We start from the raw sequence: 25,896 nt of genomic DNA on the forward strand, positions 1-25,896 counted from the left end.
AGTTTGAAAACAAACTTTGAAAATCCATCCACCCATTCTCTTCCTCTTATCCAGTTTAGGGTCGTAGGAGTGCTGAAGTCGATCCCAGCTGCCATACGGTGAAAGGTCACCAGTTCGTTGCAGGGCTAACACAGAAAGACAGACAGCCATTCGCACTCATTCACATCTATGGGTAATTTAGTACCACCAGTTATCCTAGCCCATTAACTGGGGTTGGATTGGGGGTTAGGTCAAACTTTAAAAACATACTTTAAAACATCTTCACAATAACAGGTGATAAACTTCTGACTAGCCGCGTTGGTAAGTTATATATTGCATTTGGGAATATAATGAAAGTGTTGCATTTTCCTATGTGCCCCGCATTGGAAGAGAAAAACACACATTTTAACTTTTATAATTTCACCAAGTAGCTCCACTGAGGTTATGAGTCATTTTTGTCAAGTGGCCAAAAGAGAAACATTACAGATGCCGTAAAAAACATTTAATGACTGAACCCAAAACAATATACTAAATGAGCTCTTATTTGGACTGTGAAAGACCACATATGTGAAACAGAGTGAGCCTCCAAAGTCAAACTGCACCGCTCCACACTGAGCAGTTTTCCTTCAGCGTTCTAAAAAGCACGTTTTATTGCCACACCTACTCTGTGTACACACTGGTGTAGTGCTTGTCTCTGTAGTATTTCCTCTTGCTTGCTTCTATCTCTTCTGATAGCTCATAGCAGTCTGTTCACAGAGCTAAGCTTGAGTGGGCTACAGTGTAAATATCCCAGACCTATTATTACTCCAGCAAAATGTTCCTAGCCGTTGTCAAGCCACTAAGTACAAAATGGTGAATTGCAGACACGAAGAGAGATAATTGCCACTCACACTGTAAATTTGGCAAGCGTCTTCCCCGCGAGACCCGGATGAAATGGTGCTTCAACCCCCGAAACTGTCATTCTTAATGAAATGGTAATTACAAACCCAGCGGAACAGCTGAGGGGCCTGCCGAGGCCCACGGAGCCCAACTACCAGAATAAACCTGCTACAACAACCTGCAGAGAGGAGGGAGAGAGGCAGGGAGGAAGGAAGGAGGAGGATGCGGGAGGGGGGTGGGAGAGGGGGGGCAGCAAGACTACATAAAGCAGCAGAGACGTTCAGGTAGGCACTACTGTAACACCAGGAATCTGAGATTTATTTCAATTGTGAAATGTAATACACACTCCAGGTTGGAGTGTGCAGTATGCTGGGACCCTCATCAATAATGCCGGCTGTGTGGAAGGCAGGAGGGGAGGTTGGTTAAAAGCGCCCACACAGCCTGGGTAATTGATTGCTTTGTAAGTGAACGTGTCTTTAACCTTTGGGAGGTCAGGCCCAGTCGGACACCATCAGTCCTGCCTGGGGTTGAACCGCTTCCAGCCGTTTGTCTTCCGCTGCTCCCCCGTCTCAGGGCCGATTTGTCAAGCATGAGATGTTTTGGGTGTTTAGATTACAGGCGAGATGGGAAAACAAAGGCAAAATGCCACCCCAAACAAAAGGCCTGAGCCTGGATCTCCCACTGATCTGCAGGCCGGGCAGGAGGCCAGCTACCTGGGGTGCTGAAACTGAAAATGGGGAGGGAGGTGGTGGAGGGGTGGCTTTGCTGAAACAGAGCCACAATGAAGCCCCCTGAAAAACAGCCACTGTGGAGCTTGAAACTGAGCCAGAATGGAGGCTGAACCGGAGCCAACGTGAGAATTGAATGGCAGCCAGGACGGTGACATGAGATAGAGCCGGAATAGCGCCTTGAGACGGAGCCAAAATGGCAGCCAGAAACTCTGGGAAATATGAGGGAGCTCGGGGCAGCTAACTGTTTTCTTCACGGTGATACCCCCTCATCACTGGAGATTTTAAAGTGTCCCTTTGCCACCCTCCCAGGTACTTAGGGCTGTCTGTCTGTCAGGCTGTTAGAGAGTGACTAAAGATGATTTATCTCCTAGATTATCAGGGCCAGTGGCAAAGCCATTGCTCATGTGCTGCCCCACAGGGACATAGCAGAAACAGACAGCACCTTCTCGGACCAACATCCTGACACGTCTCCTTTTCTTATACGAATCTTATTCCAGCTGACCTGCGCTTTTTAGCACTTTTGGCAGGAGAAAGTCAAACTCCTAGCTTGTTAAGCACGTGTGTGGATTAAGGCTGTGTATTTATTTTCAGCTGTGATATTTTAGCACTGTGAGGTAAAAGCAGCTTATTTTTGCGTGTTTGTGTCAGTGTGTTTTTGTAACATTTGAATAAGTGCGCTCGCATGCAAGAGCATGTGTGTGCATGTCTCAAAGCACAAGGAGCTGTGTGTGCCTGCCAGTTCCATCTGCTGTTCTATTACCATAGACGTGATGTACCTGCCACTTCCCTCCTCAGCTGAGGTGTGTGTGTGTGTGGTGTGTGCGTTTTATTCTCCCATCCTGTTGTTAGATCTGACAACCACTAACACAGGCTTGTGGTGGAAAAAAAAAAGAGGGGGAAAATACTCTCAAGTTCCAGATCCCACCCTGAGTCTGAGAGACAAACTGTCTATGGTTGTGGAAAAGCTGCGCTCCACTCTTGCCTTCCACTCCTCACCTCAACTCCTCTGCCAAGATTTAAATAACCAAAAATTCTATTTGACGTTGTTTCCCAATCTACTCAATGCAATATGGTGTTCCTGTGCTTCTACAGATGGTATTTACTATCAGAATAACGTGCTTCAACGTTTGCTCCACAGTGACGTTGTTCTTTGTGCTGCGAGCACTGCTTGAGTTTTGACATTTTCAGGCATACTCCTCCCTTCTCCTTGCGCAGTGGAAGCAGGTGAAAATGTGCCAGAGGTCTCTTTACTGTTTCCACAGCTTACATTCAGCACTTGTATCACCAGTTTGTATGGATAGCAGGTCTTTCTGTACCAATTTCATGAAAAAAGAAAAACACCTTTTTTTATCTGATTGTTCCAGGAGCTAATTATCCATACACCAGGAACTAAACTCCCTGTTGTGCACCCCACATTTAAATAAAATATTACTTACTTATCTTGTACTAGGCCTGCTGGGTCAGCCCCTTAGCTCATCCTTTCTCTCAAACAAGCTTTTCTAACTCCTCTTCCTAAAACACCACCCTTCTTCTGATTGGCTTCCATTTGCAAACACAAGGTTTAAACATCAGGTTGTGAGCATGAACATAATTAGGGTTATCGACTAAAGAGTAAAAAAAACTGTTTGAAACTGAGTGTTTTGCTCAAATGTGAAGTCTGAACTTTGACACTCACAGATATTGAACGGATTGGTTCAATATATATGATGTAAACATACATCTGATTGTTGGGGTTGTATTAATGTAGGGCCGTTGCCTTACAATATAAAGCAACTTGAGATGACTGCACTATATAAATAAAACTCAGTTGAAGAGAATGTAAAATATAAATCACAATAAATATAGAAAAGTACAATAGGTCCATGTTAGGAGGCAATTTTCCAAAATGCACCACATGAAGGTGGAAGGAAAATCCAAGTGATACACACTTCACTTTGATGGTTCCTGAGCTGTGAAAAGCTAAAAAGACACTGCATCTTAAAACAAGAACATTTGACTTCTAGTCAACAGGTAGGTTTCCTACCTGACATAAGATGATTTCTTTGACCCAAGGAAACATCCTGTGCTAAAAGCAAGGAGTGAACATCAGTTAATGTCTGCATGTCCTTTTAACATTCCTGTGAACCTGTAAAAAAATACGACAGAAAAAGTGGGACGTGGGAAGGAGAAGTGCCAAAATATTTGCATGCATTTCCCTAACTACATTTACTGTATCTCTGTAAATAAAAGCAATGCAATCTTGAGTCTGAACAAGACCAGTCTGATTTGTTCTTATTTGGTCTGTCTGCAGAATTGACCGGAGATCAATAGTCTCACAACTCTGTTAGGTCTGTAAATCCACATCCAGAGCGTGTTAGTGCAGCACACAGTTGAGAGTTCACATACCTGCATGTTTTGCAGTGTTTTTGTGAGGCTGTGCTGATATGAGAGCCCCGCGCATGTACTTGTATGTTTGTGTGAGAAGGTGCATACACACCTAACGCATTGTGGCGAGCCATTTCCGTTTCGTCATGGTCATAGATCGTACGAGGGAAGCGGGTCTTTCTCTGGCTCCCTGGTGGGGTTGGAAAACTGGCCTCGCGTCTCTGCCCCAGCCAGATAGATTAATTAATTATCCAGAGCTGCTCTTTTTTTCATTGCTGAGCCAATTACTCTGTGACTGAGCCTGTGGTCTATATGTACGCCACTATTTAGAAGAGAGAGCGAGAGAACGTGTGTGCATGTGCAGGGTAATTAAAGAAATAGCTCATCCGCAGACTAACAGTCCCCACTATCACTTCATTTCGGAGTAGCTCTGCAATGATATTGTTTCCTATGAAGGAGAGTAGATCTATGTGTAGGTAATTGTTGGATAATTGAGAGGAAGTGCAGGTTCTTTATGTAGGTGGGAGTGTGGGTGGGCAGGAGAAACAAAGCCCTTGTGTTAATTTGAATTTGGCAGAATCAGAAAGAAGAAGACGGGCAGTCTGGATAAGCCGCGGACCCCCGACCTGAAATTATGATTGGTTATTTAGACGTACAAGTTTTGTTCAATTGCATAAATGATCGTACTTCTCAAGTTTTTGCTTTAACGTCGTCTCTTTAAACTTTTTTTTTAAAAACAAATTTCCACACATTTCTAAAGTGTCCCTGTATTTGTGAGCCTGAAGTGTTGGAATAATAACTCTACTTCTACGCAGAGACGCACAATGTTGATGGTAATTGTGTGTGTGTGTGTGTGTGTGTGGATGTGCATTTGATGGATGGGTCAGCAGATAAACTGGGCTGAATATGCCGAGCGTGTGTTTATGTATGTTTCTGCGTGCCCTGGGGGACAGGGGGAAGCGGAGCGCTGCACCTCCTGCAGGGGGTGCCGTGTCTCCCTGCAGGGGGGTGCAGCAGGCAAACAGAGGGGTGCCAGTACACCCCACCACCCAAACCCCTGCACACGCACACACAAACACACGCAAACACACGCAAACACAGACATATCACCCCACTCCACCCTACTGCGCTACAAGAGGGGGTGGGTGAAGGGACCCTGCACTCTTCTAAACCTCAACTGATGCATAATTCATGTACAAGTAGCAATTCTCATATTTTGCTGGTGGGGTGGGGGGAGGGTTCAGAAAAAATAAAGTTCCATTATAGTCCGCACACTCATCTTTAATCCACTTTTTTTCCAAGTGAAATTGTTTTGCTGTGGCTGTAGACTAATGGCCAGAACCAAGCTGAACTTCTTAGAACAAGTAGCATTAAAATATTTATAAAACTATGGATTAATGATCTTAGGTATTAACTACTGACCACAAATATGCTGTATCCTTCATTGTTAGGTTTGCACTAAAGTCAGCACTGTTTCCATATTGACTTCTTTGTTGTTTCTTTCCAAATTATGCATATTTGCTAGATGATTTTTATGATTTGTTCCATGTGCAACAGTAATGATATGTGCACCCAAACTGACCCATAACCCAAGCCTGTCATCAAATTATATTCTCTAATCCTGCATGTGGTGTACAGAATCTTTAAAGTCCACGTGGCTCCCGTGATGAAATCATGTAGCAGATGTCACCAACGTACAAAAACAGACTTTTTTAATCATTACATGTGCGTTTGCTCTGTCACGTTTTAGTGATGTGGCATCTAAATCTCCATTCCTTTGAAAAGACAAACAAAGGCTCCTGGTTCGGTGTTTGCTTTGTCCGGACTAAAAGAAAAACGCTTGGGACCCGGGTGGGAATCTTTTGCCAAGCTTGTAGTGCAGGGGCTACTCAATCTCTCTCTCTCGCACTCCGTCTTTCCTTCCACACAAGGGCAGAGACATCCAAAAGGACTGTACCTTGGTGCGCGTCCAACAAAAGCTCTCTGCCGAATTTCATCCTCTTTTGAATTTGTGTTTGAATAACACTCGAGCTACAAATCAAAATATGTTGGACACTGAGAGTGAGGTCATGGGGTATAGATCATCATGGCTTCCAGAGAAGTCTCCTTGTGTAAAAGACGGGAACGGGTGGCTGCTGCTTTGACTGATGGCTGTAGAAAACTGAGAGGGCTGTTCGGGGCCCATTCTCCCGAGACTAAGTCCCATGCCCGTGCCAAACCCCTCATTTTCCTCCCCGCAATATATTTCATTAAACTTTTAATTCTTCACAAGGTAATTCACTTGGCATTTTGAGACTGTGCTGTTGAAGGCTGCTGAGTGTTTTTCTCTCTGTAATTTAACATCATGCAGATATTTGTCTAATACAGCACTAAAAGTATATTTCAAAATCTATTTTTTTTCTTTGTAAAAAAAAATAAATGAAAAAACAAAAAAACCCAACACACATTCAGAACAGTTTAATGGATGAAACTGTGTAACATCCACACCAACAAAGCTGAGCTGCGCGGCACAGCATTTCATGATTACAGCCGTGCAGGTCCCAGTGGCGCAGATATAATTAAGACCTCTTCTTAATTACTTAATAAGCCTAATTAGTAACATTTCTGAGCAGCAGATTTGGCTGCAAGAGCGATGGAAATCAGAAGAATGTTAAGTCTATTTGTTATTTCATTTAAATCCTAATGTTAATGAAATTAGTGCATTATGATATAACCGAAACCAACCACGCTGGGATTGACCAAAGGGCTAATGCAGTTGTTTTATGCTCCTGATAAACATTCAATTAAGAGCAACAAAAGGAGGGCAAGAAAACCAAACCAAAAACAAAAAACCCACACAAAAGAAAATCTAGTTTTTCTTAGGTTTCTACAGTCACATCACTTTCACCAAGCGATCTTGTTTTCTCTCATCGATCATTTTTCATTAGTGGGTGCCCAGATGTGATGGAGAGGGTAACTAAGGCAAGTCCACCAATCATGTGTTGGAGCTGCTGCAGCATTCCTGGCCACTTAATTAGAAGTTGTTGGTACCACAGAAGGTGTCACCAACCTTTTCAGGCACTGAACAGATGGTGTCCCCCTTTTTTGAGGTCCTGCCAATGCCCACTCTGTGGCTCCTGGGAAAATGACCTAACTCACAGGCAGCTGCTTAGTGCGGCTTGAGTGATTCTTTACAGCCACTTCTATTGGGGGGGACTTAGCAGGACGTACCACTGCAAACAAGGGTTGAGACCGCCGTAGCTGGGTCCCCTGGTAGCTGCAGAAATCTGTTTTGGTTACAGGATAGAGGTTGTTAAAGCTGTGTTTTCAGCGCCATGTGCAAAAAGACGAAGGGAAGACCTTAAGACCTTAAGACCCCCAAAGATCTCTATGTCTAAGTGCGAGTTGGGTTTGTGTGCACCTTCCTCTGCTTTTGGCAGATGGTGTGAATATCAACAGAGAAAGGACCTGGGAAACCCCACAGAACAAAAAGTGAAAAGGGTTCCTCGACAGTTACAAAGAGGCCCCATGGAGCGGTGTGTGTGTGTATGTGTGTGTGTGTGTGTGTGTGTGTGTGTGTGTGTGTGTGTGTGTGTGTGTGTGTTGGGTTGGGGGGTGGGGGGGAGTGGCCTTCATGTTAATAGATAAAAAGAAGGAGGGAGTAAGAGATTGGAAGGGCATTTGCCATCGAGGAGTGAAAGTGGATAGAGAAAATGTGAGGACCGTGGGTTCCATATGTGAGGAGGCGGGGGGTCGGAGGGGGTTTAACATGCTTCGTGCTGCGTGGACAGAAGATCGGCTGTCATTCTGTAATCGGCTTGGCTCAGCCTCCTTCCGACCACGCAGGAGGTGGAGAAGGAACAAGTTGAAAATTGGATGACTGTGTTTTTCTGACTAATTACTTGATATGCTTTACACTATGTGGGTTTTATCCTAAAGACATTTGCAGGATTCCAAAAAAATGAAAGAAAATAAAAATCTCAATCACATGCAATCCTGATATCAAACTACTCACAAATTCCTTCCAGAAATCACAATGCTATTTAGAAGGTGCACGACTCTCTCCAGTCCTTGCTCTTGATGATGAGACGTCTGAAAAGGCTGGGGAGTCTACTTGAAAAGTGCCCCGGCTCAGTAGTGCTCTTTCACTGACATGGCAGGGGACATAAAATCTGTCATTTTCATCATGTTCTTTCGTGGGGGAACTTGTTTCCTGCAGCTTTCTCTATCAGATACACTGTATGCCGGTTTGGGTTTATGGCTGTGGAGCTGGGGCAAGCCCGATCGATCTGTGGGAGCCATACGATTTAATAGGTGCACAACTCTTGCTAAGGGGCGCTGGGTAGGAGGGATACATTTAATCACTAAGAGGGAGCATGGTGGCAAGGCCTGGTCACCAACAGTTTGTTTTATGAGAAGTCAAGGTATCAATTTTCCTCCACACTGTGAAATATCTTGGGTAATCTATTTTTAGTGCTAGTGTTTCCGTTGTGTTTTCCCATTTCCAACTATTCCCCTATCTGGCTAATTTATTTTGGTAACTTTCGGAATTTCAAGTATTGACAGCTGCTCCTTGAAGTGCTCTATGGCTGCTGCTTAGATAGTGTTTGTGGCTTGTAAGCTCCTGTCTCAGAGCATTACAAACTGCTATGTAGTGTTGACATTTAATGTTTAACATGACATTTAATAAGCTGTCCAAAGTTCTTCACGAAACAACTGTCAGCAATCAGCAGTTATTTCAATGCCCCTGTGTGCATGACTAGAAAGAGAACTGTAACTTTAATTTCACTGGTCACACTGAAACTTAACAAGTTCATTATTAAATCTGAAAATTAAAAAAAAACATTTTGCCCAAAATAAGGTTTAAAAAAGCTAAAAGTCAGACTTACTACTTGGCGAGTCTGACATAACATGAGCACAGAAGCGAGTTTGGGGTGTTAACTTGGCCTCCAAATTCCCCAGATCACAATCCAATTCAGTAGAATGCGCTGGATAAACATTTCCAATCTAATGACGCCTTGCCTCACAACTTACAGGACTTAAAGGATCTGGCGCAGATACCAAAACACACCTTCAGGGGTCTAGGAGTCCATGCCTCGAGAGGTCAGGGCAGTAAAAGGGAGACCAACGCCAACCAACACAATATTAGGCAGATGATCATAATATTATGCCTGATTGGTTTATCTGTCCATTACCAAATAGTTGAAGCTGCTGCGAACCTCAAATGTGCATCAGTGCAACAGCTATCTTGTTGCTACTTAAATACTATGCATTTTCAATTCAATTCAATTTTTCTTATACAGCACCAACAACACAACAACAGTTGCCTCAAAGCCCTTTATATTGTAAGGGAGACCCTACAATAATGCATACGAGAATAACACAACAATCATATGACTTCTTGTGAGCAAGCATTTTGGCAACAGTGGGAAGGAAAAACTCTTTTTGCACCATTTTCAGCAAAAAGGTGTAGATTTCACATGTAGATTTTGTTTTCAATCAAACAGTCTATCTAAAATATTCAAGAGTAAATTACAAAGAGTTCAGAGACATTGTACTTTAGTTTTTGGTGCACTGACAACACAAAAAAACATTAAGCAATAACAGCAATCCATCTTTAAATATGTATTAGGGCAAATTCAGGGCCACAGCTCCTAGTCATCAGTTCAGTTTTGGTGACTTCTAAACACACATTGATCAATAAATAAAGACATTGTCATCTTCATTTATATACAATGAGCACATTTAGAACTCATTGGGATAAAGGGGGTAAGACGAGGAATCACTTCTCTGCACTGAGCTGTTGTCGGCTGTGTTTTGCTCAAGCTCTTCACAGCTTTCACAAAACCTCTGAATAACCTTGAACTTCTGTAGTGCACCTCAACCCCAAACAGCCGTCTGCTTAATGCTGTTATGCCGGGCCCTACATGCTAAAAGTCACTGGTGGTGATAGTGGCTGATTAGATTGTGTCCATTGATTGCACTGCGTGCTGTTAGGACGAGCATGATGCGGGCTGCAGATCCTGCGTCTCCTCCTCCGAAACACTGACAGTCTGAGACAGAGGAGATGGAGCCCCATGCAGGGCAGCAGATTGAGTTATTGATCAGCTCTCTCCTTTCTCCTGTCTCCGTCTCTCGCTCTGCTGCTCCGAGAGACCCCGTCATCAGGATAATGAATTTCACTTATTGCAGATTAACGTCATAAGGTCTGTATGGTAATAATGGCAGGAATTAGCTCTTTGTCACCCCCTCTGAATTTCCAAGAAGGAGGGGCGATGAAGGTTGTTATTGCCCCGTTACTCAGTCTGAGGAGCGCGATTTGAACAAAAGGGAACGGTGAGCGGAGAAGTGCATGAAAATGAAAGATTTGAGGGAGAATTAAAGAGAGACTTACGAAGACTGTGATTTCAGCATCACTGAGGCGGCTGCGAAGAGTTCTGATGCAAGAAATTTGTGTTTGATGAAGGAGGGTGAAGGAGAATTTAGAGAGGAAACCAAGACTGAATAGCAGGCTGCTCTGTGAAAAAGAGAGGCCAAAGAGGAAAGATGAGAGGGGAAGATTCAAAAGGGATGAGTAGTAAAGTGGAGAAGAGAGCATGATAAGCAGTGGTCATACAGTCACCAGGCAGCAACGCCGCTTAAGGGTCGGCCATTGTGTCTCCAGCCCCAAGATTGGGGTAGTAACGAATGAATAATGAGGCTTGATTACAGTCCGTGAGATGGCACATTGTTCAGAATCAATCCTCCAGGCAATTACAGGCGCACAAACAGCAGCCCTCAGCCTCAGCACGGACAGAGCGGGAAGCGATTGTGTCAGAGGACAACATCATCTTCGTCAATGACTTGTTGCCTCCTCGTGTCGGAGCCATTAGCACTTACTCTGCTCCTGCAGCCACATTCAGCCACCCACATAAAAAGCCTCCAATTTCACGTTTGTGAGGATAAAAACGCAACACCATGCTCCTGCTCATCATATTCACAAATACACATAATGGACTGCTTCTTCCTTCCTTGTTGCAGGTACGGCTTTGGACTGTTGGATGCAGGGCTGATGGTGCAGCAGGCCGCACACTTCCACAGTGTTCCTTCACAGAAGAAGTGCACACAAGAAGTCACTCTTGATCCTGCCAGGTAAAATACAAAGATTTTTTTTCAAAAAAAACTTTATTGACTCTATCTGCTAAGGATTTTCAGATTAGCCCCCAAGAAACTGGTTTTGATATCAGCATCCATGATCTTTAACTCAACTTCATCTGTCCTGTCACTGCTTTATGCATACATATGAAAGTGAAATGAGCATGTGAAAAGAGGCTTTTGAGGCTTTCAACTTACAGAGGTAATGACTTTGTATTGGCTAGAATCTTTTATCCAGGGCAAGGAGTCAATGTGAACATCCAATCAGAAGCCTGTCGAGGAAGGGCTAATGAGATCAACACTCTTGAGCATGTCCAGGTGGGTAATTTTTTATTTTTTTGATTAAATACATGACATTTTACAACATTTTTTGGCATTAATTTGTTTTTGGTAAATGTAATTATTCACCTACTTGCAAAGAAATATTACTCTCCACTCACTGAGAAGTTTTCTCCAGATTAAGCATACACAGAAAACTGAAAACAGTGAATTAGTGAATTTCAGAGGAGCTAGCAGGTGGACTTCAGCAAAACAGAAGCAGGCTACTTGTCTCCTTTCCATTTTTTAAAGGCTTTATAAAGACTTTACCTTCTCCTTTGTCTTTGTGTGCATGATATGAGCCATAACATATCAATCTATAAAAAAATTACAGCAAGAAAGTGAACAGGCTTGTTTTCAAAAATGTTAAACTATAACAGAAAAATTCAAAGAAAGATTCCAAAAGTGAGTTTTTTTCAATAGCATAGGCATATACATTTACACTCCATGTTAGGTACGCCTTGCTAGTTTAGGGTTGGACTCTTTTTTTGCTCTCAGCACTACATTAATTCTTTATGGTACAGATTCAACAAGGTGCCGGAAATATTTCGCAGAGTTTTTGATCCATATTCACATGATAGCATCATACAGTTGCTGCAGATTTCTTGGCTGCACATCCTTGATGCAAATCTTCCGTTCCACTACGCGCCAAAGGTGCTCTATGGAATTGAGATCTGGTGACTGTAGAAATCATTTGAGTACATTGAACTTGTTTTCACATTCAAGAAACCAGTCTGAAAAGATATGAGCTTTGTGGCATGCTGTGTTACCCTGCTAAAGGCATGGACATAGTCAGCAACAATACTCAGGTAGACTTTGGTGTTTAAACAGTATTAAAGGGCCCAGAGTTTGCCAGGAAGATATCCCTCACACCAATACACCACCGTCAAGTCAAGTCAAGTCAAGTGGTTTTATTGTCATTTCAATCATGTACATATAACAGACAATCAACACAGGACTACATAAAGTGCAAGTGTGCAAAAATTGCAAAAAACAGTGCAACACCAGACAGAACAGAACAATGCAGACACAACAGTGCAATAGAAAAGTGCAACAGTGACAGTGGGTTGTGCAAAAGACTGAGCATTGTGCAAAAAGTAACTTGATGTATTAATGTGTGTGTGTGTGTCTGCGTGACATTGTACAGATAGGTGCTTGAGGTAGTGAAGTGTGTGAAGGTATGTGTGTGTGTGTGTGTGTCAGTCCAGTCACTGAGTGTCACCAGAAGCCTGAACTGCTGATGCAAGGCAGGATGGATCTATGCTTTTCTGGTGTTTATGAAAAATTCCAACCATATTGGAGCAGAAATTAGGTCATTAATCAGGTGAAAACTGTAGCCTCAGTTTGCTGTTCTTAGCTGACAGGACCAGTGTGGTCTTCTTCTGAAGAAACGTGCATTCAGAGATGCTCTTCTGCATACCTTGGTTGTAACAAGTGGTTATTCGAGTTACTGTTGCCTTCCTATCAGCCTAACATAGTCGGGCCATTCTCCTCTGACCTCTGGCATCAACAAGGCATTTTTTTTCCCAGGGAACTGCTGCTCACTGGATCGTTTTTTTTTTCACACCATTGCTTTTAAACCCTAGAGATGATTGTGTGGGAAAATCACTGCATCGTCTGAAATACCCAGAACAGTCTTTCTTGCACCAACAACCATGCTACATTTAAAGTCACTTTAGTAACATTTCTTCCCCATTCTGATGCTCCATTTCAGCAAGTTGTCTACATGCTTAAATGCTTTGAGCTGCTGCCATATAACTGGCTGATTAGATACTTTCGTTAACATGCTACACATACAGGTGTACTAATAAAGTGACTGATGAAGATTCTTTTTAAAATATTTAAGTGTGATGTAAATCTGCTCCTATAGTCTTTCAATGTTCCTGTTGCCCTTTACAGGACAGAAATCAAGCACAAGTGCATTCAAAAGTTAACTTCTGCCTACAGTCAAGGGAGCTTGAAGATGCCATATAAATTGTTTTGGGGTTTCAGTGTCATGTGCTTTATCTGAGAATAGAGGAGATAAAAAAAAACCATCATACTGTGATGTGCAATGTGTTGGCAGTGTAATTTGCAGAAAATGGCAAAACTGAGTTTTCTTGAGCACAGGCACATACATGCAAATGTGTTTATGCTTGATTGTGTCAGCAGGCATACGTACTGTACGTGTCTGTGCGTGGCTCAGTTTGTGCGAGTATTCTGTGTTTGTGAATGTGTGTACTTGTGAAATGGCAAGGAGAGAGAAGGAGAGCGAGCGAGAGTGTGTCAGCATGCAAATTGAAAAGGCTTCATCTTTGCGGCTCTGCTCCCTGGCAGAAAGCGTGGGTCAGGCCATCGCTGCGAGGTGTGATTGATGGATGTGTTGCCGTGGTAACACGCCGTAAACAGGAGCGGGCTGTCAGTCTTTTTGCAGCTTGGCGGCTCTCTCTGCGATGTGCCATTGTCACACCAGATGTGCTGCTTGTGATGAACAGGGACAGGGAGGGTGTTTACTGGGTGCTACTGGTGGTGGCAGGGGATATGGGCTTATTTAAATCATTTAGCTAATATCCTGCACAATCGTGTTCCATTTATTATACTTTCTTCACCTGCTTCCCTTTGTCTTTGCCTGGCTATGGACATATTTTTGGCTTGTCCATCTATGTGCCACATTATCTCAGACAATACTTATTGGATTTAGATTTAGATTTAAGCAATACAGCACTCTCTGTTCTATTTTCATAATTAGTCAGCGGACCTTATCAGGGAGGGAAGTACATTGTTTGTTCCTTCATCACATGTCTTATCTAGGATGTCAAAGATTGAAACAGCAAATTGATTAAGAAGGCACATTCAAAGAAAGTGCTAGAAAAATGTGCCATTTTTGGAGGGAGTCAGATGAAAGCATGGATGCCAGTTGTCTCATATATATTAAGCTACAGTGTAGATATGGTTAAATCTGCATGACTAAAACTGGGGGAAAAAATGGAAACAACGGAAATTAGTTAATATTGACTTGGTGCAAGGTTAGCAGAATCTGTCAGCAAAAACTCGCCAATTGCTATGTTGTCTCTTTTTTGTTTAAACTGCACAAAAATATTTAAAACAGTATAAAACAGCAATCTGCAGTTTAATAGGACATTATAAATGGAACTATCTTTTACCCCAGCACAGTAATTTCCTCTCATCAATATGATGTTGTAAATCTTCTGGTAGAAACTCTCAGTTAACACAAAAAATACAAGTTTTTTACCCGAGCAGATTAAACAAACTGATATAAAAGCTGAATATGATACATGTAAAACAGTCAGGCTAATTAAGAGAATCAGATCGACAGTTTCCCTTTATGTTAAAGGGAGCTAAGTGGCTGCTAGCAGCTTTTTCATGTTTTAGCTCACCCAACAGTTGTATCGAGCTTATTATAGGAAGAAGATGAGAAAGTGAATATCCTATAATGTGGAACTATTCCTTCATGGAGCTTGCCATCTGTCTCTCAACAGGTGAGAGTGAGTATCAACGCAGCGTGCCGTGGTGACCTATCCATAAGCCTGGTGTCTCCTGGTGGCACAGTGTCGGTGCTGTTGGATACGAGGCCTTATGATGCCTCCACCGCTGGACTGAAGAACTGGACTCTCATGACTGTGCACTGCTGGGGTGAGCAGCCACGAGGCCGCTGGAGCCTCCAGGTGAGAAAGAAAAGCTGCTCCTATCAGTGTTTAACTGTTAGCCCTGGTTGCTATTTAGCAAATGATAGCAAGTAATGGTGCATTCCTGAATAAGTGTGCTGCAGTGGTGTTTTTAAGTGCAAATAAAAGTATTATACTGCATTGCTCACAATACCTGAATGATTCTGCCTTGCTAAGAATCAAAACAAATCCTGTTTTTCCTTGCTGTAACGTGCTAACTCTGGCATTCCAACATCCAAGTTTGAGGTATGAAGACAAGCCATTAAACATCACTACATCTGTTTTGTTATTGTCCCCATGACCACTAATGACAATTGATGTTAGCATTTAGCGAAGCTAACATTGTTAGTGGTTCTTAATAACATGTTCATGTGTTTTATACAGCATGTTAAAACATTTGGCTAGCTTTGAACTATAAAAAGTAATTACACTAAAAGCCTTTTGTCTGTCTCTTAATAACTGATATGACTTGGAAACTAGTAAAGAAGTGACAAGAAAAAGTAGCCAAAATCTTTGTGACATAGTTTATATATTAATTTTGCTCTCCTGGAGGCCTTGTTTCGCATACCTTCCCTCATGATTAGGGATGGGTATTGATAAGATTTTAACGATTCCGATTCCATTTTCGATTCTGTTTAACGATTCGATTCTTTATCGATTCTCTTATCGATTCTTTTTTTTTTTTTTTTAAAAAGGAGAACACTAAGGTCGATTAGCTCAGAGCTTTGTTTTATATCTTCTCTTTGAACAAGATAGAAATTTAGGAGTAACATGGCCTTACAAACCCAACAGTGAGATCTTGAGAGATCCAGCCTACGGCTCTTCAATGGGGTGTCACAGGGTCCCCAGGAAAAAGAAATTGTAAATGTAAAATAATAAAATAAATATTCTTGTGAGACATATCACATATTGACGGGGTCGGGTTATGTTAAAAAGTATAAATTGTTATACTTTGTTCATTGGTTCAAAGGTACCCCACACTTCTTTTTTTGTTTGCTTGTTTGTTCTGGTGTATTTTTCATTTGAACTGTTACTCTGCCAGAGTACTCATATTTACAAGATGGCATTGAACGCCCCATTGGTGTATCAGGAAAACTATTTTGTACATATGTTCCTTGAAGGGGATTGAAGTCGTTCTTTTTTCCACCGCAGCGAAGGGCTAGGAGTAGGAGAGGAGCTGCTGTATGTTTTTGTTATCGAATCGATCTGATTGTGAAATAAAGCATATGCAGTGAGAAAGCAACTCCAGGAGTCATCCCTGCCTTAAAGCTGCAACATTCTTCTGTAGCAATAACAAAGTATAACATAAATTGTTCTGTGGCAATTACACAAGAATATCCAGTAATGTCCCTGCCTACAATTAAACACATTCACTTACCAAAAATCGGGGGCATCTGCTGTGGCAAATGGGTGCAAGCCTTTGACCACAAACTTAGACACTGCTCGGTGACATTAGTCTATCCTGGCCTGAAAGGAGACGCTACCGGTAGACTGCAGCGAGAACTGCCAGCGAGCGCCAGCCAGACTCTGTCTCTCTCATCATGGTCACCTACATGTACAGTAATGGCAGGTCTTGTAATAAGGCAGATTGCGCTAACATAATATGCACTGTTAGTTGATTATTTACCTGCCGCATTAACGGGAGAGGACGTGCAAACGTTAGCGCTGCTGCTGGGTTGAGAGTCACGAGTCCGGAGCGGAATTAAAAACGCGTGTCATCGCGTGTTTTGTGAGCAAATGCTTTTGCATATTCGTAGTGTTTCCTCCCTTAAATGAAATATCTACTTTGCAAGTTGCCCTGTTGTCATCGGTTCTCATAAAGTATAATCAAACTTTTGAGCGTTTGAGCCGCTTAGGCGCCGTGTTTCCTGCCAGGTAAATGACGCTCCGCAACGTGGTGACGTCATTCGGGGCGACTGGAATCGATAAGGGAATCGTTTGCAAAAATGGCAAACGATTCCAAGGAATTGAAACAGTGGGAACCGGTTCTCAACAAGAACCGGTTTTCGATACCCATCCCTACTCATGATATAGAAATAATTTGCTCCGCTTCACATTGTCCTCTTCCAGTAGCTGTGTTGTATAGAAGTTTAAAAATAGCCCAGCCCGGCACAGCTCAGCTCAGCTTGGTTCAGTTCATTTTGTAATAGCAATGTGAATCATCCTCTACTTTCATCTCCAAGATTCAGCCAAGCATGGCAATCTTCATTTTCCTCCCCACACTCTTTCTTTTTTTTTCTCTCATAGATGTGCTGATGTTTGATATGGAGGAAGGAGCTAAAATGGAAGGGAAATTAAGACTGGAAGGTTAAGTAACCTTGGCCGGGTTTGACAGGCACAATACTGCCGACATCTGATTAGAATCCATACTCTCAGACAGTAGCGCGCTGAGGTCATTTACTGTATATATGTGTGGGTGGTAGCAGTTGGGGGGGGGGGGGGGGGACGACTCGCTATGTAGAAATGTGTGTGTGTCTGTATTTGTGTGTGTGCAAATAGGCGTCAGTCCTTGTAAACAGTTGGAGGTTTATAAAGAAAAAGCTGTGAAGATGAAAGACACCCCCCCTCCGTCCTTGTCACCTACCTCCTCCTGCAAATTCGCACACATGCAAACACACACACATACACACACACACACACACACTCTTTCTTTTCTCTGGCTCCATGTCTCTGTGTCTCTCCCACGTCCTCGTACAGATTTACTGTCCCCTCTGTGACCAATTACCAGGGCCCAGTGTGTCGCAGAGATGGGGAAGAAGCACCGTGAAGCCGAGCCACATAACGGTGCTGTTGCTCATTACCGGAGGGCCGAGACAAGTCGCCGCGATGCTCGCAACACGAATTAACGCTCGCATCTGACGTGCCGCATGCCTTAGCACGCCACTAATCAGCCCATACACACACCCACACACTGATTGGTTTCATGCTGGATGTCAGCTCTGCCGTAGATTGGAGAGCAACATGTACACACTCTCACAAATACGGGGTGCTTGAAAAGGAGACAGTGCGTTAGCATGGTGGGGTGGGGAGGGGGATACCAAGGACTTACATGGCTAAAGTTGAACAACAATGTCCAACTATATGAATCAAAATCTCTCTTTTCCGAAAGTGTATAGATATTGATTGCTAAATAACACAAATTGTCATTTTTAATGGTTTTTGACATTTGGCAGGCTGCTACAAAAAGCCTCTGACAAGCAGCTACGCCAATTAAATCTGACACTGATACATGGAGAGAACCAGAGGACATACAGGACTAAGAAAAAAGAGGAGTTTTAGAGAGAGGCAAGGGTAACCTATAACATGGAGCCCTGGGAAGGGACTTTACCTGGACTATGTTTTGGATCTGTGTTTAAAAACTCAAGGGCGGCAGAGAACGAGGGCTGAGGGACACGGGGTCTGTGGAGAAGTCCGTATTGATTCGTCATGATGACAATTGTCAAAGAGCGTTGTGGTTCTACTAGGAATAAAAGTGGGACTGAAGTGAAAAGGGAGCGAGTGTTATGGCTCGAGGCTCAGCTGACCTTCTAGCGTTGTGAAGGAGACGGGAATGCGGGGCTGGAAATACATACTCTCTCTCGCTCTTGTCATAACTGCTCTCCCTTGTGCTCACTCTACCGCCATCTGTGGTGCCTCAGCTCACCTCCCTGCTTTTACTGTTGACCAGAGACAGTATTGCACAATATGGAAATCCCACCGCCATCCTTAATGACAGCGTGCAGTTTACAATATGCACGCTGTCATTAAGGATGGCCCATAAGAAGATAAAATGGTAATTTCACCCAAATGTAGACATTTTTTCCTCTCTGTGGTGAATGTCGTCACCAGTGGTTTTAGTGTTATTTAACCAGATTCATCTCCACCGCAATCAGTGTCCCCACTTTCCTTGATAATCAACAGACCTCGATGTGGACTATGCACATTTTCTTTTTAACAATCTGAACACTTTAAGTTAAAATTTTGTTGAGGTTAAAGACTTTTAAGCTTCAAACTTCCTAGCAGGAGCTGTAAAAGGAGTGAGATTTATGTGAGCTGCAAAATACAAGTTAAACAAGGATAAATGTTTTCTAAATAACTAGTTTATTTATAGTCAGGGAGCTTCATATCTCAGGCCAGTTATGACTCGTATTGAAACAGAATCTGGAAGCATCATGTCTTGCTGTTAAAAGAGCATGTGTCACATGTATATGAATCGGGGGCTCATTAAGTTAAATTTTTAGTTTGTGCTTATTCTAATATTGCTACACTAAATCAACGTTTGAAATGAACTCAATTATGATTAGGTTTATATCATCAATAGTCCCAGCCCTAGACGGACGAATGATATCTTAAAACCTGAGAATATTAAAAAAACCTAACTACACTGTGACTGACCATGAAAGGTATGAGGGAAGTATCCCTCTTTGTAATTTCACTGTACGAAGTCTTTTACTGTGTGCGTGTGTGGTACAGTAACAACTCTTCTAATTGGTAACTATGACTGACAGCAGTTTTTTTCTATTCCTTCTGCTGCCTGATACAATGAGTTTTCAAAGAATATTATAGAAGGGTGTCATTACTGTGCTCCACTTTCACTGAGACCTTATACACACAAACACACAAGCAGAAAAAAACACGGCAAAAATATAAACACACATACGTTGCTCTCCCACCCCACCTGCCATGCCCACAGGGTAGGTTTGTGTGTGTGTGTGTGTGTGTGTGTGTGTGTGTGTTTATAGCAGTGTGGCAGCAGTCTTTGAGCAGCGACATCTCTGATTCCCAGAGGACTTTGAGACTCGAGCTGACTGTGACTAGAGCGGCTGTAGGAATATAATAGCACTATTTAGCCTGCAGCACTGTGGTCACACACACACACACACACGCTCAGACACACAAACAGCCACCCTTGCTGTCTGTGATAGACAGATCATATATTTACCATCTTCATCCCTTGTGGTCCTTCAGGAGTCTTTCCCCTCTTGTCTCCCCAACAGATTACACAAACCAAACACAGACACACACACACACATACACCGTGACTAAGTGATAATAGAAAAACCTGAAGATAAAGTATTAACTACGCAGTTTCTGCCACTGTCTTCCACCTTGAGTTGATGAATATGGTACAGTTTGTGTTGTTCATTCTCGCTGGGTAAATGATAAACCCTTCTGGGGTAAGATGGTGTTCGTTAAAAACACCAGACTGTTACGATAAGGTTGTTTTATTTGCTTCATCATCATATTTGGTATTAAATACAAGCGTGTGCTATTAGCTGCAGTGCTCTGATATTTACTTTTTAGACGTTGCATTTTGAAAAAGTATTACACTAACTGGATTTTATGTTTTTAGTCTAACTGTACAGGCCCGATGAATGTTGTGTCCTGTCTTCCTCCCCTCATCTTCAGGCTTGGCAGGTGGCCGCCTCTCTCTGAGCCTGGTTCTCCTGGAGGTTTCTTCCTGTTAAAAGGGAGTTTTTCTTTCCTACTGTCGCCAAGTACGTGCTCATAGGGGGTCATCTGATTGTTTCTCTGTATCATTGTAGGGTCTTTACCTTGCAATATAAAGCACCTTGAGGCGACTGTTGTTGTGATTTGGCGCTGTATAAATAAAATCGAACTGAATGTGGTTTGACTATAGTAACTAATTGGAAAGCTGGATTTAACTTGTCGAAGGAGAAAATGTGTATCTGGGGCTTTTATGAACTCTACACTGAAAAATAATTCAGAAATGAGAAAAACATACTCGCTGCAGTCTCATATTCTTAGAGGTGATGTTAGGTCCCATTTTTAAAAGGCAGATTTTTTTCGGACTTTAAAAAGTTATCCTACAATGTTATGTACTACCTGTACAGGGGAGAAGTACTGCTGACCTCTGGTAAAACCAGTGTAAGAACATCTTCTGTCGTTACTGTAACAGCAACGTACTTGCACACAGTATCAAGTTTGGAAGAAACACTGTCAAAGCCTGAAGTAGAAACACAATCACACGCAAACAAACATGCATTTTCATTCACACACACTCACTCACTTTGGCCCAAGGTGGATTTCTAGAGGTGCATATATGTACATATATTTGCATGTTTAATGAGTTTTGGGAGATCAAGCGATCCAAGCGGCCCTTTGTGGGTATTTCTTTCTTTCTTTCTTTCTTCCCTTCGTTTTTTTTTTTTTTTTAATTTGTGTGTGTGTGTGATTGTGGTAGGAAGGGGAGTAGTGGAGGGGGGTCTCCATGTAAATATCACCCACTGTGTGTTGGCACCCGTCGCAGATGGTCGGGGGCGAGGGCACCCTGTGGGCACAGGATACCTATTTCTGTTTATCTGTTTTGTGTGAGACTGGGAGGCACAGAGAGTGTGACTCTAGTTTGTGTGTGTGTCTGTGTGAATTCATTGCACTCTAGGTGTTTGTATGTGTGTGCTTTTGCAGCATATTATTCTGTATATTCGTGTGTCTCTTCTGTTGAGAAGCTGGCCGTGTGCGAGGGTGCAGTACATGCGCGTGTTTGCAATTCACTGAATATTTGTTTACTCTATGTGTGTGTGCGCAGTTTTATGTCTGTGTTGATGGAAGCAGTGTTTGTGTGTTTGTGCAGACATTTGCATGTAAGCTTGCTGCAGTGTGTGTGTGTCTGTGCATGTGTGTCTCCCAGCATGCAGCGTGGCTATGATGGCCCTGTTTTGGATGATTGATGTGTTGGAGGGAGCAGTGAGGAGCCCAGGTTGGGCCAGAGCCTCAGTCTGACACACTGCTGCTTCCCTGCTGCTTTACATATGTAGACGCAGCAAGACTCCTCCTCCCCTCCCATCTGACACTGCTTCACTCTCTAACACTGCCAACAATCGCAGGTTTCTTTTTTTGGAGGTTTTATTTTGAAGCTTCTGTTTATTCCACGAGAGTAGACTGAGCCCTGTGTGCCGTTGTCTAGCAACTTCCTGTTGCACATTTTACACCTGTTAGTACAACTGCAGACTGAACTGTTGGGTGGGAAACCTTATTATTTAATATTCTGTTATCTGTGAAAAGAAAATAACATTTAACAGACAATGCAGCAGTTTTGTTTTTTAAATTACAGATTTAATTTTTCTGTTATATAAAATTATATGAAGTTAGACTTGATAAGTCTTTTAAAATGGGACCTCATTTCTCGCTTGATAGTTTTTATTCTTAGAGTCTACTACGGTAGCTTTGCATAAATCAAAGCTTAGAATAATCTTCATTGTTCTTGTACTGGGCACTGGCCCCTCAGTTTATACGTCTGTCAATTTAGCTTGTCAGTCTTCAAGCCAACTTTTTCTTGATTGGCTTCCCCTCCTAAAGTGAGTGAGTGAGTTAATATGTTAATGTACTTATTATGATCACATACTATTTTAACAGTAAATATACAGTGGTGGAAATAAACCATTTCTCGTTTTTATGCTAGTATCATTTTAATTGTGAGAGACAGAATATTAAACAGAAATCCAGAAAAAAAACACATTACATAAAAGTCATAAAGTGATTTGCATTACATTGAGTGCAATAAGTATTTGATCTCCTACAACCCATCTCCAATTCTGATTCCCACAGATTGACTGTGTGCCCATGTGATACACAGATTACATCAATCAGTTGCTTAATTTCAGATACTCCTGATTAGGGCTGTTCGATATAACGATGATATAAAAGCCATTTATCGTTTCATCGCTATCGTTTGTTTCGTGGTGTCGCAAAATAAACTGTTTATGGCAATATTTTTTCATCATTTTGATGGTCACTGTAGTGGCTATATTTATTTCTTAAAGTTCTCTCTTTCTCTTATATTCAATATAACCACACTACAGACCGACATGCGCCTGTTTTCATGCGTTGTCGTTAGCAACAACGACGATAAAACCATGGCGTGTCCGCTTGTTTATTTTCCACATACGCCTTTCACAATAAAGCTCAAGATCCTGTTGAGACTTTTCAAAATAAACGGAATCACGTGAAACAGTATGAAGAGTGTTTACGGATGAGAAGCAAAAAAGAGCCGTTATGTGCTAAAAAATAAACCTTAGATGCAAACGTTGGAACGGGCTTTCCCCCGCAGCACACCGTGTAATAAATACAACGAAAACTGCGGCCGTTACAACTTATGTAGAAAAATATATAGTTTCATGGATTGGGTCAAACACTCGACTCCGGGTACATGACGCCCAGCTGGAAACACTTCACGCAAGTCGAGCTGCCCGAGATTCACAGAATTTACAGAAAATGTTCAATTTTTGTGATTTATATCGTTATAAATAAGACGATAGATGTCTTATATCCTGATCTCAACTCATTACGTGAATAAAATGCTAGCCTGTCCACAGAATCTGCTTCTTCCACCACCATGGTCAAGACCTGGTCAAGACAAGATTGTACACCTGCAGAAGGCTGGAATGTGAAGTCCATCAGCAAGAAGTTTGGTGAGAAGGTAGCAACTGTTTTAGTTGCCACCTTCTGCTAAAGAAGAACCACATTAAGGTCATGGAGTGGTCTAGCCAGTCTCCAGACCTCAGTCCTATAGAAAATCTGTGGAGGGAGCTGAAGCTTGTGAAGCAGCAGCCAAGAAACCTAAAATATTTAGAGTTTCTGTAAAGAGGAGTGAAAAAATCCCTCCTGAGATGTGCAAACCTGGTGACTAACCACAAGAAACGTGTTACTAGTGTACTTGCCAACAAGGGTTTCTCCACCAAATACCAAGTCAAGTTTTTTGTGGGGGATCAACTACTTTTTTCATAATAATACTAATAAATAAAATAATACTATTTTCACTCAGTGACATGCAAATCAATTTATAACTTCAGATTTTTGGTTGATATCCTGTCTCTCTCTCCACTAAAATAAAACTAGCACAAAATTACAGACTGTTCATTTCTTTGGTAGTGAGCAAACTTACAAAATTAGCAGGCGATTAAATCGTTATTACAAGTATTTCCCCCACTGCATGAGAGAAAAAAGAGTGAAGGCATAATTGGTTCAGATTATTTAAAAAATGTGGAAACACATCTCAGGAAAGTATTTTATATCATCACAAACTGACCATTTCTTGGCAGAATTAACAAAGCCATTTATTTAGAATTAACACCCATAGTAACAGTGACTAAACAAACATCTGCCACCTGCAAAACAATCAGTACGTATTTGTAAAAAGGTGTCAACTTTTAAGAAGGAGAGGATGGTGTAGAAATGGTTGGAGAAATGACACAGCAGTGATGCCTAATGTAGCTGCTAGCGAGCTTTGCTTTGATTCAGAAATTTAACACGGTGCAAAGTCACGTCCTTTCTCAGAGGAGCTGTACTTTTAAGAATTATGGACTTGTGGTGAAAGTATCTTCCAGGTGTATGATTGTATAAATGTGGAGCGGGGTGTCCTGGAAAGGAGTTGATACTTCCTCTGGGAAGAAGCACTGAAAACATCATAAAGTACAGTTTTCTTGTCTTTTCTTTGCATGTCTCCATTTAATTGTCTTTCTCAGTGATGCTCTCTGCTAAATGCATAATTTGTCCTCTGTTTTTGTTCTTTTCATCTCATTTTGTCTATCATCCTCCCACTCTCACCATCTCTCACTGTTCCTATGTTGTTGTTTTTCACAATTCCACTACCTGTGTATCAGCATCTCTTTCTGAACTCCTTCCTCATCATTCCCAGTCACCGGGTCTCGCTCCCATCACCCTGACACTCACCCGTTTCGATATCCTGCCATCTCTGGCCCATCACTAATCCCCCTCTCCAACTTCTTTTTGTCTCTGTAGTTTCACTCTCTCTCTCTGGCTTTTGAAATCCTTCCACTTTCCCCTCTGTTCCTCTACTTCTGCTAATCCTTTCATGTTCTTTGTCTCCCTTTTGTCTAAAAGTCAGTTTAACATCTTTCTATCCTCTATGCCCCGATTTTGTCTCCACATGTAGTTCTCACATTTTTTATAACATTGTAGTTAAATATCATTTTCATCACGCCTTCAGTGTAATAGCTGGATGACTGCTTCTTAATTTTTGCCTTATCTTCAGTTATAATGAAGATAAGCTGCACTTATAGTTGACACCAAATATGTGCTTTACAAAATGATTACAAAGTTATGGAACTCACAAGCATATTTTATGAATTCAGGAACATAACTTTATGTGTAAAACGAACTTCAGCTCAATTAGAAACAATCTGGAATTTGAAATATTTGACTCGTGAGGTTTCCCGGTGACAGCAGGGTTGCAGCTCTTCAGAGAGCCATGTCAACCTAGTAGAAAGTCCTGCTGGGAGGCGGGGAGGCGTGCAAGGCATATTGATCCACCTGTAGCATCCAGCTGTTTGTTTACCAACAACAAATCAATGCAGCACTCAGCTGGGGGCTGCCATGCCTGGCCTCCGATCTGCTCTGAGCACTCTCTCTCACACACACACACACACACACACACACACACACACACACACACACACACAGGCAGAGAGGCAGACTGGACAGTTGATGTAGCAGATTTATGGTATAAAGCCATCTTTGAACAATGCTTGACTAAAAGGGGATTTTGTGGGTTTTCATAACAGTCAGGTAATTTAGATATGTTTCTTTTAATTATCTGTGGGCTGAGCTACAGAAAAGATTTCGTTTTTCCATTTTTTATCCAAATACTGTCCTGATTTATGAATAAAATAATGATTTGATGTAATTGAAAGTGGAAGTCAGAGAACTGACATGACAGAGTGAAAAAGATATTTTTCACCACCCTTTGTAGCCATAACTTGAAGTCATAGTTTTCCGTATGACTTTATCAGTCTCTCACATTGTTGTTGAAGACTTCACTCTTCTTTGCAGCATTGCTTCAGTTCATTGAATTTTGCAGGCATTCGTTTATGCACAGATCTGTTAAG

General features: G+C 42.1%; 1 protein-coding gene across 1 annotated transcript in view; it reads left to right on the forward strand.

The window, feature by feature from the left end:
* The window catches only part of LOC146563613 (furin-like protease kpc-1), a 213,829-nt gene that overhangs the window by 175,411 nt on the left and 12,522 nt on the right, over positions 1-25,896 (forward strand). Inside the window, exons 13-15 of the mRNA XM_085290827.1 lie at positions 10,953-11,063; positions 11,291-11,384; positions 14,864-15,049. Of these exons, the coding sequence (XP_085146953.1) occupies positions 10,953-11,063; positions 11,291-11,384; positions 14,864-15,049 (391 nt within the window). The remainder of the gene's footprint in view (positions 1-10,952; positions 11,064-11,290; positions 11,385-14,863; positions 15,050-25,896) is intronic.

The sequence above is a fragment of the Mchenga conophoros genome, linkage group LG11 (genome assembly GCF_057382185.1).
Source record: "Mchenga conophoros isolate Kocher_MC1m ecotype Shallow Benthic linkage group LG11, M_conophoros_male_GT1.1, whole genome shotgun sequence".
In the NCBI taxonomy this organism is placed as follows: Eukaryota; Metazoa; Chordata; class Actinopteri; order Cichliformes; family Cichlidae; genus Mchenga; species Mchenga conophoros.